The sequence below is a fragment of the Plecotus auritus genome (assembly GCF_963455305.1).
Source record: "Plecotus auritus genome assembly, chromosome: 6".
NCBI classification, from domain to species: Eukaryota; Metazoa; Chordata; class Mammalia; order Chiroptera; family Vespertilionidae; genus Plecotus; species Plecotus auritus.
Window position 1 is genome coordinate 59,309,806 of NC_137773.1, and position 12,336 is coordinate 59,322,141.

General features: G+C 39.8%; 1 protein-coding gene across 3 annotated transcripts in view; it reads right to left on the reverse strand.

Moving 5' to 3' along the window:
* Nucleotides 1–12,336, reverse strand: part of LRBA (LPS responsive beige-like anchor protein) — a 526,493-nt gene that overhangs the window by 358,273 nt on the left and 155,884 nt on the right. For all 3 annotated transcript variants that reach the window (XM_080671788.1, XM_080671787.1, XM_080671786.1), the window contains exon 32: nt 6,969–7,077. In XM_080671788.1, coding sequence (XP_080527914.1) covers nt 6,969–7,077 — 109 coding nt within the window. The remainder of the gene's footprint in view (nt 1–6,968; nt 7,078–12,336) is intronic.

A 12,336-nucleotide genomic window follows, 5' to 3' on the forward strand; every position in this document is an offset into this window, starting at 1 on the left:
GTTTTCCACCGGCACCTGGGACCCAGGCTTCGCTCCGGCCTGAGTCTACCGTCTTGTCTTTCCTACAGACTCCACCCGGAGTCTGCCATCTTTGCTGCAGACTGCCGTCTTCATCTTTGCTGCAGACTCCAGCTGGAGTCTGCCATCTTCGTCTTCGCTGCAGACTCCGGAGTCTGCAGTCTTGTCTTGGCTGCGGCATTCCACTCCTGTAGATCCCTTCGCCCCCCCGCCCTCCCTCTCATAGCAGGCGTCATGCCCCGCTGGCCACTCTGTGCCTGGAGCAGCTGGGCAGCTGCCATCTTTAGCCTTCTAATTTGTATACTCACTCTGATTGGCTGTGGGCGTAGTGGAGGTATGATCAATTTACATGTTTGTCTATTATTAAGTAAGACTAGAGGCCCAGAGCACGGATTCATGCACGGGTGGGGTCCTGCGGTCTGGACCCGATCAGGGCAGATCAGAGCCGGGACTGTCAGGAGGAGGAGACAGCGGGAGGTTGGCCGGCCTGCCCACCCCATTGTGGTAAGGGGTGCAATTGGGGGTGGGGCCGGCCAGGGGGAGAGGCTGCAGGCCGATTGCAGTGGTGGGGGCCCATTGGGAATGGTGCCGGAAGGGGGGAGGGGCCATGGGAGGTTGGCCACTGGCCCCACCATGATTGGGCCGGTTCGCTGGCTGCAGTGGGCGTCATAGCTACCGGTCGTTCTGGTCATTACAGCATTTCGGTCACTGACTTTTTATATACATATATTTTATTATTAATCTATATAAAACCCTAATTGACCGAATGACAGAATGACCAGCGGAACGACTGGTCGCTAAGATGCACACTGACCACCAGGGGGCAGATTCTCAATGCAGGAGCTGCCCCCAGCCCGCAGGCCCGGACTGGAGATGGTGGCAGGGGGGTCAGAGGCGAGGCCGGTGAGCAGGCAGTACCAGGCCAGCCAAGGCGTGTGCTAGCGGGAGACCCCTGGTCATCCTGCCAGTCGCCCCGCAGAGGGAGGGACTGGCGATGGTGCGGGGGAGGGCGGGGCTGGCAAGAGGGCAGTACCAGGCCAATGCGGGTGCAAGTGGGGGCCCCGATCAGCCCACAGATTGGCCCTGATTGCCGGCCAGGCCTAGGGACCCTTTCCGTGTACGAATTTCATGCACCGGGCCTCTAGCACTTTATAATATTACAATATTACAAAGCAAGGTAAAAATTAAAAATAAAAACTGTACTAGATAAAGCATAAAATTAAATAGGTTAAAATAAAGCTGCTGTGTATGCCAACAATAAATCCTATCACACATTCTATAGAAATCTAATGAATGTAAATAAAAAGCATAGATTAGAGATTAAGAGATAAATTGCCTAGATCTGAATTCTAGCTTTAACTCTGGGCTATATCCTCCTTGTGCTGTTTTGTTTTGTTTTTAATATGTTTTTATTCATTTCAGAGAGAGGAAGGGAGAGAGAGAGAGAGACATCAATGATGAGAGAGAATCACTGATCACCTGCACATCCCTCACTGGGGATCGAGGCCTCAAACCGGGCATGTGCCCTAACCGGGAATTAAAGCAGCAACCTCCGGTTCATAGGTCGATGCTTAACCACTGAGCCACACCAGCCGGGCCTCCTTATGCTGTTTTATCATTTATAAAATGAGAGACAATAACAGCATTACTTCAGAGGTTTATTGCAAGGATTAAATTAGTTAAAACATATATATACTGGTTGATTCAAGTCAGTTTAATCTCTTGCATAACACAGTGTTTTAAAAGCGTTTTTCCTCTTTTATTTTTTTAATATATTTTTTATTGATTTTTTACAGAGGAAGAGAGAGGGAGAGAGAGTTAGAAACATCGATCAGCTGCCTCCTGCACAACCCCTATAAAGGATGTGCCCGCAACCAAGGTACATGCCCTTGACTGGAATCAAACCTGGGACGCTTCAGTCCACAGGCCGACGCTCTATTCACTGAGCCAAACCGGTTAGGGCTTCTCTTTTATTTTTCTCTCTTTCAATTCCACATTATCTCCTTCCTCGTTTTCTCTTTCATACACACAAGAACACATAATTTTTTCATTTTTTCCTCACTTGATTTTACTTTTTTAATTATTACATTTTTATTTTCAATCAGTATTATTACTACTACTATTTTACCTTTTTTTTAAAAAAAGTGTCATTTTATTTTATCTTTATTTTATTTTGGGATTAATGTCCTACATCCTATTTTCATCTTTCCTTTAGCATCATTTTACTCTATCTCAACTTTACCTTTATGCCAACACTCTCTTCCTCACTTTTCCCCTTTTGCTGTCCTGTTTCTCTTACCCTATTCCTGTTTTAGATTTTCCCTATTCCTCTTTTTACCCTGTTAAAAATTCATCCTACTTATATATATAATTTCCAATCCCTTGCTCAAAGTCCATACACACCTCTCTCTTCTCTTTCTTCACTATCCAAATTTTTTTTCTCTCTGTCCTTTTGTTGTTATTTGCTTAATTGTTGATTATATTGGTTTTTTTATGCTTGTTTGTGAGATTGTTTCACTTTTTCTTTTTATTTTTTTTTGTTTTATTTTGTTAGTTTTTCGCTTCTGTTTTTCTTCGCCTCGCTTGATAATAGTTGTTGTTTGTAGATTGCATTCATCTCTAGGTATTTGTTGCTTGCATTTGTTAAAATTAGTGGCTGTTCTATTGGAGTTTTCTCCCCATATAGTTGTTTCCCCTCTTCTTTTTTATTCTCTTTCTTTTCTCTATTACTTTTTTTTTTCTCTATTTCATTTTTTCACTCCTTTTTTTTTCTTTCTTTCTTATTCTCTAATTCTCTATTTGGGGTCACCTTTATTTGGGGTTATTAGTATCATGAATACATTTGTGTTCAGTGCCTTGTGCCTTGTTGTGTTGTATTTTGTGCCTTTAAACCAGCGCAGGAGAGAGAGAACTACATAACCAAACACCCGGAGAACAGAGATCATGGGGAGACAAAGAAACAGCCCATATATGGAAGAAAAGAGAAAGAATTCAGAGAAATGGTCATAAGGTGACTAAAAAGAATGGAAGATAAATTCAACAATATGTGTAAGAGCCAAGAGGAAATGAAGAACAACCAAGAAGAAATGAAAAATGACATCACTGCTATAAAGAACTCAATAGAAAGCATCAACAGTAGACTAGAAGAAGCAGAGGACTGCATCAGTGAGCTAGAAGACACAGTAGGAAAAAATACCCAAGCAGAGCAGCATCTAGAAAAAAAATTAAAAAACAGGAGGAGAGCCTAAGGCAGTGGTTGGCAAACTGCGGCTCGCGAGCCATGGTTTGCCACTCTGTTGACAAATGAGTTTGCCGATCACTGGCCTAAGGGAACTTTGGGACAACACGAAACAAAAACAACATCCACATAATAAGGGTGCCAGAAGGAGAGGAAACTGAACAAGAAATAGAAAACCTGTTTGAAGAAATAATGACAGAAAAATTCCCTGATATAGGGAAGAAAAAACTCACACAAATCCAAGAAGCTCACAGAGTCCCAAACAAAATGAACCCCAAAAGACCGACACCAAGGCACATTATAATTAAATTGGCAAATGCCAACAACAAAGTAAGAATCTTGAAAGCGGCCAGAGAGAGACAGAAAGTTACCCACAAAGGATCCCCCATCAGACTAGCGACTGATTTCTCAACAGAAACACATCAGGCCAGAAGGGAATGGAATGAAATATACAAAGTCATGCAAAGGAAGGGTCTGAATCCAAGAATACTGTACTCAGCAAGATCAATCAAAATTGAGGGTGAAATCAGGAGCTTCACAGACAAAAAAGGACTAAGGAAATTTATTACCACCAAACCAGCAATGCAAGAAATGCTAAAGGGTCTGCTATAAAAAGAAATAGGAAGCAAAGAAGGAACACAGGGGTAAAGAATAAAAATGGCGACAAATAAGTACCTATCAATAATAACTTTAAATATAAATGGATTAAATGCCCCAATCAAAAGACATAGGGTAATGGATTGGATAAGAAAACATGACCCATATATCTGCTGTCTACAAGAAACCCACCTCAGAAAAAAAAAAAGCACACAGACTGATGGTGAAGGGATTAAAAATGTTTTTTCAGGCTAATGGAAATGAAAAAAAAAAAAAGCTGGGGTAGCAATACTTATAACTGACAAATTAGAACTCAAAGTGAAGGACATAAAAAGATAAGGAAGGCCACTTCATAATATTAAAGGGAGCAATCCAACAAGAAGAAATAACTCTGGTAAACATATACGCACCCAATACAGAAGCACCCAAATACATACATAAAAAACTCCTGGAGGATATGAAGGGAGAGACTGACAGCAATACAATCATAGTAGGGGACTTTAATACCCCACTATCACCATTGGACAAATCCTCTAAACAAAAAAATCAGCAAGGAAACATCAATCCTAAATGACTCACTAGATCAGATGGAATTAATTAACATCTTCAGAACATTTTACCCCAAAGCCACAGAATATACATTCTTCTCAAGTGCACATGGATCATTTTCAAAGATAGACCATGTGTTGGGTCATAGGCAAAGTCTCTTCAAATTCAAGAAGATAGAAATCGTATCAAGCATCTTCTCAGATCACAGTGGCATAAAACTGGAAATCAATTACAATAAAAACAATCCAAAAAAAAAAAAAATCAAACACATGGAGACTAAACAGCATGCTATTAAACAATGACTGGGTTACCAGAGAGATCAGGCAAGAAATAATAAACATCCTGGCAACAAACTACAATGAAAACACAACAATCCAAAATCTATGGGACACAGCGAAAGCAGTCCTGAGAGGGAAATTCATAGCTCTACAAGCCAACTGCAAAAAACAAGAAACAATGGTTATAAATTACCTAACCCTACAACTCAAAGAGTTAGAAAGTGAGCAATAAGAAAAGCCCAGTGTAAGCAGAAGGAAGGAAATAATAAAGATCAGAGCTGAGATAAACGACATTGAGACCACAAAAACAATACAAAAGATCAACAAAACCAAGAGCTGGTTCTTTGAAAGGATAAACAAGATTGATGAACCTCTAGCCAGGCTCACCAAGAAGCAAAGAGAGAGGACCCAAATAAACAAAATCAGAAATGAAAGAGGAGAAATAAGAACAGACCCCACAGAAATACAAAGGATTGTTAAAAAATACTATGAACCACTCTATTCTGACAAACTGGACAACCTGGAGGAAATGGACATATTCCTAGAAAAATACAACCTTCCAAAACTCAATCAGGAAAAATCTAAAAATCTCAATAGGCCAATAACTATGGAAGAAATTGAAGCAGTCATCAAAAAGCTTCTAAGAAGTAACTATAACAGAGATATGAAAGACATATGTGATATAGATTAATGAATGTATAGCTAAGTAAAGAAAAAGATAATAAAATGAGAATTTTCAAATTTTAATTTAAAACAATTTCCAAGAACTGAATTTACAGTATAACTAAAGACTATGTTCCAGGAAAATTTTATGAATAATGTTTATTACTGAGTCATACTGCTGTTGGAATTGAACTTCATGAGCAAATAAAGAAATCTCAAACAGGAAAAAGCAAATCATCAACTGAGAAAAATATCAGACCAGCCTCAAACTTCTCTGAATCTTCATTCAAAGCCAGAAGAAAGCAAAGCAATGTCTATAAAGTTCTAAAGGAATGCAAGTGTTAGCCAAGAATTTTAAAACCATCAGAATGTCACTCCAATATAAAGACAGCAGGGAAATATTCTTAAACATGAAAGAAGTTTAAGTTTACAGCACACATGAGCCCCTTGTACATTAAAAAAAAAGAAGAGAAAAAGAATTGAGTCAAAAGAAGGAACCTGGACACTAAAAAACTCTAATAAACAAGGGGGTGGAGTACTGAATTCACTTGTATACATTTTGTTCCCCTAAGTCTTATAGGACTGGCTGCTAAAATCTATCATGTGCTTTTTTTCTGCATTTACTGGTATCTTCACATAATTTTTCTATTTTAATTTGTTTAGATATTTTACTTAAGAAGTAGATATCTTAATATTAAACCATCCTTGAATTCCATGAATAAAATCTAAGTATATAATCTCAGTATACACTAATAATTAGTACATAATTATTTTATTACATTGTGGAGTATGTTGATTAAAGTTTTAGTTAGAATTTTGTACCCATATTCATAAATAGTATTTATCTTTTGGAGTTTTATTATTCCAATAACCTTTTCAGGTTGTATAAAATGCAATGGGGAGGTCTTCATCTTCTTTAATGTACCAGAAAAATATCAGCAACATTTGAATTATCTGTTCATAACATGTAAGAACCAGATGGTGCTTTTAACTTTTTTCCAATTATTAGCAAATATTTATTCCAAATTTTTCTAGCTCACCTTAGGTGTCAAATTTGCTAATTTATATAGCTACAATACCATTAATTTCCTCTGTGAATTAACACCTGTTACACGTGTTCAGGTGTAACTGTTGAATACGTAGAAGTCATTGGATGGATTGTCACTTGGTCCCTCAGTGAGGATCGAAGAAGAAAGCTATATGCTCCCTCATTTCCTCTGCTCCAAAGGTTAGCGAGCTCTCAAATCACAAGGGTAAAGAAACTCCATGCCTGTGTTCAGCTTCTCTCTAGAAACCTAGAAGATCTTATCTCCTCCATAGGGGTTTTCATTTCCAGTTAACTAGTTCTGTCTTGCTCAGAGAGGACAAAGGTCCTTCACTAATTTATTTTAAAACAACCAGATTCAACACTCAGGTCACCCAAATACAGAAGCTGCTGCAAATTAACTTGCAGATAAATTTGAGGTGAGACCAGAGGGCTAGAGACTTGCACTATCTCTCTGTAAACATCCGTGATTCTCTCACAAAGTAAGTCTTAATTTTTTGGTGACATGTTTGCTTACACAATCCTACCATTTTACCTATGCATTGGTAACTTCCTCACACCAAACATATGTGGAACCTACCTCAAATTCCGCATGTCTGTGAATATCCTCTGCTCGCTGCCTGCTCAGGATAAATTCAGCTTCATTTGCTACTCTTACTAGATGATCCTTCATTGTTTGGCTCAGCAACCTATAAAAAGATGAATATTCACCAATCAGAAAGGACTTATGCACCCCTATGTCATGGCAGCACAATTTACACTAGCTAAGATTTGGAAACAGCCTAAGTGCCCATCAGCAGATGAGTGGATTAAAAAATGGTGGTATATATACTAGTACACAATGGAATACTATGCTGCTGTAAAAAAGAAAGAACTCTTACCATTCACAACCACATGGATGGACATGGAGAGCATTATGCTAAGCAAAATAAGCCAGTCGGAGAAAGATAAATATTACATGATCTCACTCATTTGTAGAATATAATAAACAACATAAACTGATGAATATAAATAGATCCAGAGACAAAGAAGCATTGAACAGACTGTCAAACTTCAGAGGGAAGGCAGGGGAGAGGGTGATGAGTTAAGAGATCAACCAAAGGACTTACATGCATGCATATAAGTATAACCAATGGACACAGACACTAGGGGGGTGATGGCATGTGTGGTGGGGAGGGGGTGGCCAGGGAGAGGTCAATGGAAAAAAAAGGAGACATATGTAATACTATATGTAATACTTTAACAATAAAGAATAAAAAATAAACAAATGATGAATACTATCAATTAAATATATGTATGCACATACACCACATATTTCACTGTTATTGGGAATGAAAAAATATTTCCTGTCTTCTCTGACATCATACCCAATGAAGTAACATTACTTCACACTAAATCAGCCATTTTCAGCCAGTGTGCCACAAGAATTTTTAAAACATGCAACACCTGACTAGTTAGGCAGGGGCACTGACCTTTCTTCCCCTTAGATTGTCAAATAAAAAAATGACAATAACCAACACAACAATAGCCATCCAGTGTCAAGGAGTCAAAATTATATAAAATATTTTGTCAGATCATAAAAAACTATAATATACATTTTAATGTGTCACAAGAATTTTAGTAATTAGTGTATGAGTACCATGAGGTAAAAAAGGTTAAAAATCACTGCACTAAATATCTGAAGAATATAACAACAAAAAAGTTATCCTTCGGGCAAGAGAAGATTAGCTTTTATGAAACTAGCTATGCAACAAACGAACAAAAAAAAACAACTAAAAATGCTTAATTAAATTTATGTATCAATCTTTTTAAAGATACTGGAGCGTTTCCAAGATTTAAAGAGCCAAGATACTAGAGAAAAAAAGCATGCAAAAGACATGCAGCCTGACTTTCCCACTGAAGTATTTGCTGTTCACAGGTGGGAACAGAGAAGCTAAGCAGAGTTGTGTTCAGTCTTACAGAGCTAGGAACACAAAAGTTGAATTTTATAACCTGTCAAGGTAGAGGGGTCCTAGTAGATTACCTAGGCTTACAGAAGGAACCCAGATATATCTTAGGAAATAAGAAATAGACCAGACCTCCAATATACTAAAGCAAACCCTCAAACAACATTATGGTGATTTACATTCAGATTAACTAGCTAAACAAAAAAACTAAAAAATTTTTCAGAAGCTCATAGGGGGTTGGGGTGGGGGTGGGGGGACAGAAACCAATGCACAAGGCCACAGTAAAGGCCCAGATTTTCAGAAGACCTCACAAGGGCTATATGCTAGGAGTAATCAAACTGAAAATAGGACAAACTCTCACGGATTTTTAAAACTCCAGTTTTGAATCAATCAGCTCAGTCCAGTCCTAAATTAACAGAATCAGCACCTAGTCAACTGCTAATCAGAAACCAAAAGGAAAATCCTCTCAAGAGGAAGATATCATCTGCAGACTAACATTTACCCCTGCAATTTTAAAAACACTTTCCAACATCCAATCACAAATTAATAGGTATAACAAGAGACAACATCAAATGAATAAAAACCAAATAGAAACCAACTCACAGAAGATCAAGACAGTAAAGTTTCATATCTAAACACTGAAATAAATGTAGTTATGGTTAAGAAAAACAGATTCTAGTAAAAAGAATTCCAGGGGACATTGAAATCTGTAGAACTACTGAACAAAACAAATATGAAATTAGGAATAGATTTACCAGCTTATGAAACTCAACTGAAGAACAACTTATCTGAAAGATGGGTCAGTGACAACTGAACAGAAGCACGGTAAGAAAAATGATGAAAATTTTACAAAATATGTAACAGACATACAGGACATGGTAAGAAGGTCTATCATGAGTACATATGGAGTAAAGACAATATTTAAAGTAATTTAAACAGAGCGATATTTGAAGAGAATGGGAAAAAAAGAGAACACTATTTATTTTGAAAACTGGAAAAACAAACAGAAAACACTGAGCTATATGATCAAGTGCTACAAACTCCAAGCAAGGTAACAGAAAACTACACCCAACCCTATCATAATAAAACTGTCAAATGAAAAATATATTAGCTAGCTGGGAGAGGGGAAAAGTGAAAGAGGTAAGGACAACTTCTTGCCTTCAAAAGAACAAGAATAAGACTGATGGAAGCCACATAAGTATGACCTCTTCAAACTGCTAAACAAAAATAACAGCTAACTAAGAATTCTATACCCAAAAAGTATCTTCCAATAATGAAAGTGAAGGTATCGGTATCCAGAACATACCACTGTGAAGTATTTTTCTGAACTCCCCTTATCTGCCTAAAAGCAGAATCTACCAAAAGAATTCAACTGCCATAAGTCCTCTCCACTGAAGTTTCACAACCAGGGAAGACTGACTCCTATTACCTGGAGACTAAAAGTCAACACCTGGATAAGAAATTGCCAAAGGGGACACTGTCACTAAACTCCATCTCCCATCTATTCTCCTAAGGGTCCCTTTATATTTCCTAAAAGTCATTTCTTGCACATAAGTGCATTTCTCCCTTCCCTCTTCCCTATCAAGGTGGTATAAGCCTTCAAATCTTAACCTCTGATTTGAGACCCATATTTTTGGGAAATCCCTCCAACATACGTGAATAAAAATAAATTTATTTTTTCTCTTGCCAATCTGTCTTTTGTCAGTTTGCTTCAGAGGTCACCAACCAAAGAACCTAAGAAAGTAAAGGAAAGGTTTTTCCTCAGGCAAAGCAAAACATGGACATTTTATGACAAAACAAAATTTGTCAATAGACTACCCACATAAAAGGAAGTTCTTTAGACAGAAAAAAAATAATATCAGACTGATGAAAGACAAAGAAGTAAAAAACAAAGCAATGGAAAAGTTAAACATGTAAGTAACTCTGTAAGAATATTGAATGTTTACAACAATTCCTAGTATAATAATGACTTCTAACATTCAAAAAGTATAATCTTAAAATTCATAACAACAGCCCTAAAGGCTACAGCAATAAAAGGAATCAGTGTTCTTTTATAGTCCATGAATTGCTGAAAACTAATTCATAGAAGATGCTAACAACTCTGCCCTGGCCAAGGGGCTCAGTTGGTTGGAGTGTAGTCCTGTACGCCAAAAGGCTGCAGGTCTGATTCGTGGTGAGGGCACATACCTAGGATGCGGTTCAATCCCCCATTGGGGTGCATATGGAGGCAACAGACTGATTACCTCACATTGATGTTTCTCTGTCTCTCTCTCTCTCTCTCTCTCTCTCTCTCTCTCTCTCTCTCCTCTGTCTCTCTCTCTCTCTCTCTCTCTCTCTCTCTCTCTCCCTCTCTCCCTCTCTCCCTCTCTCCCTCTCTCTCAATCAAGGAAAAAAGTATCCTCAAGTGAGAATTTTTTAAAAAAATGTTCACTCTAATATTCACATTGCAATCTCTAGGCAACTACTAAAGTATCTAAAATAATGAAAGCCTGCCCTGCTGGCGTGGCTCAGTGGTTGAGCATTGATCTATGAAGCAGGAAATCATGGTTCAATTCCAGGTCAGGCCACATGCCTGGATTGTAGGCTTCATCCCCAGTGTGGGGCATGCAGGAGTCAGCCAATGATTCTCTCTCATCATTAATGTCTCTATCTCCCTCTCCTTCTCTCTTCCTCTCTGAAATAAAAAACGTATTTTTAAAAAATTTTTTAATAAAATAAAAATAATAAAGGCCTGAAGAAGGGGCAGGAGCATGGTGGAAGGGGAAAATAGGGGGAAAATAAGGGGGCATCTATAATACTTTCAACAATAAAGATAAATTTAAAAAATAAAATAAAATGATCCTATCTAATAAAAGAGTAATATGCAAATTAACCATCACTCCACTACACCCACAAGCCAATCAGGAGCGAGTATGCAAATTAACCCAACCACGATGGCTATGGCCACAGAGAGACTAGGAGGGAGGCTTGCGTTTCCCTGGCGATGGAGGAAGCCAAGCTTTCCGCACACCCTGGCCGGCCCAGGCCTCCACTTACGGCTACAAAGTTTCAATTATAGAAGATAAATAAATCCCAACAAAAATGGCGGCAGCCACAGAGCTGGAGAGAGCAGGAGGCTTGGGTTGACCCCGGTGATGGAGGAAGCCAAGCTTCTGCAGCTCTGGCCTGCTTTGGCCTCCGCTTAAGGCTACAAAGTTTCAATTGTAGAAGATAAATAAACCCCAGATACCAGGGCCTCCGCTTGGGTCGCCGGGGGGCGTGGCCGGCCTGCAAACCACCACAGGCCCCTCGCCCAGGCCGCCCCACACCCAAGGGAACCCCCACCCTGATCCGGGACACCCTTCAGGGCAAACCAGCTGGCCCCCACCCATGCACCAGGCCTCTATCCTATCTAATAAAAGAGTAATATGCAGATTGACCATCACCCCAACACACAAGATGGCTGCCCCCATGTGGTCAAAGATCCTGCCCCCATGTGGACACAAGATGGCCACCACAATATGGCCACCAGGGGAGGGCAGATGGGAGGGACCAGACCTGCAAGGGAGGGCAGTTGTAGGCAATCAGGCCAGCAGGGGAGGGCAGTTGGGAGGGACCAGGCCTACAAGGGAGGGCAGTTGGGGCTGATCAAGCCTGCAGGGGAGGGCAGTTAGGGGTGACCAGGCCAGCAGAGGAGGGAAGTTGGGGGCAAAGAGGCTGGCAGGGGAGCAGTTAGACATCAATCAGGCTGGCAGGGGAGTGGTTAGGGGGTGATCAGGCTGGCAGGCAGAAGCGGGTAGGGGCAATCAGGAAGGCAGGCAGGCGAGCAGTTGGGAGCCAGCAGTCCTGGATTGTGAGAGGGATGTGGGATAGGGCCTAAACGGGCAGTCAGACATCCCTCGAGGGGTCCCAGATTGGAGAGGGTGCAGGCTGGGCTGAGGGACACCCCCTCATGCATGAATTTCATGCACTGGGCCTCTAGTATATAAATAATCAGCTTATATTGAATAACAAAAATAATTA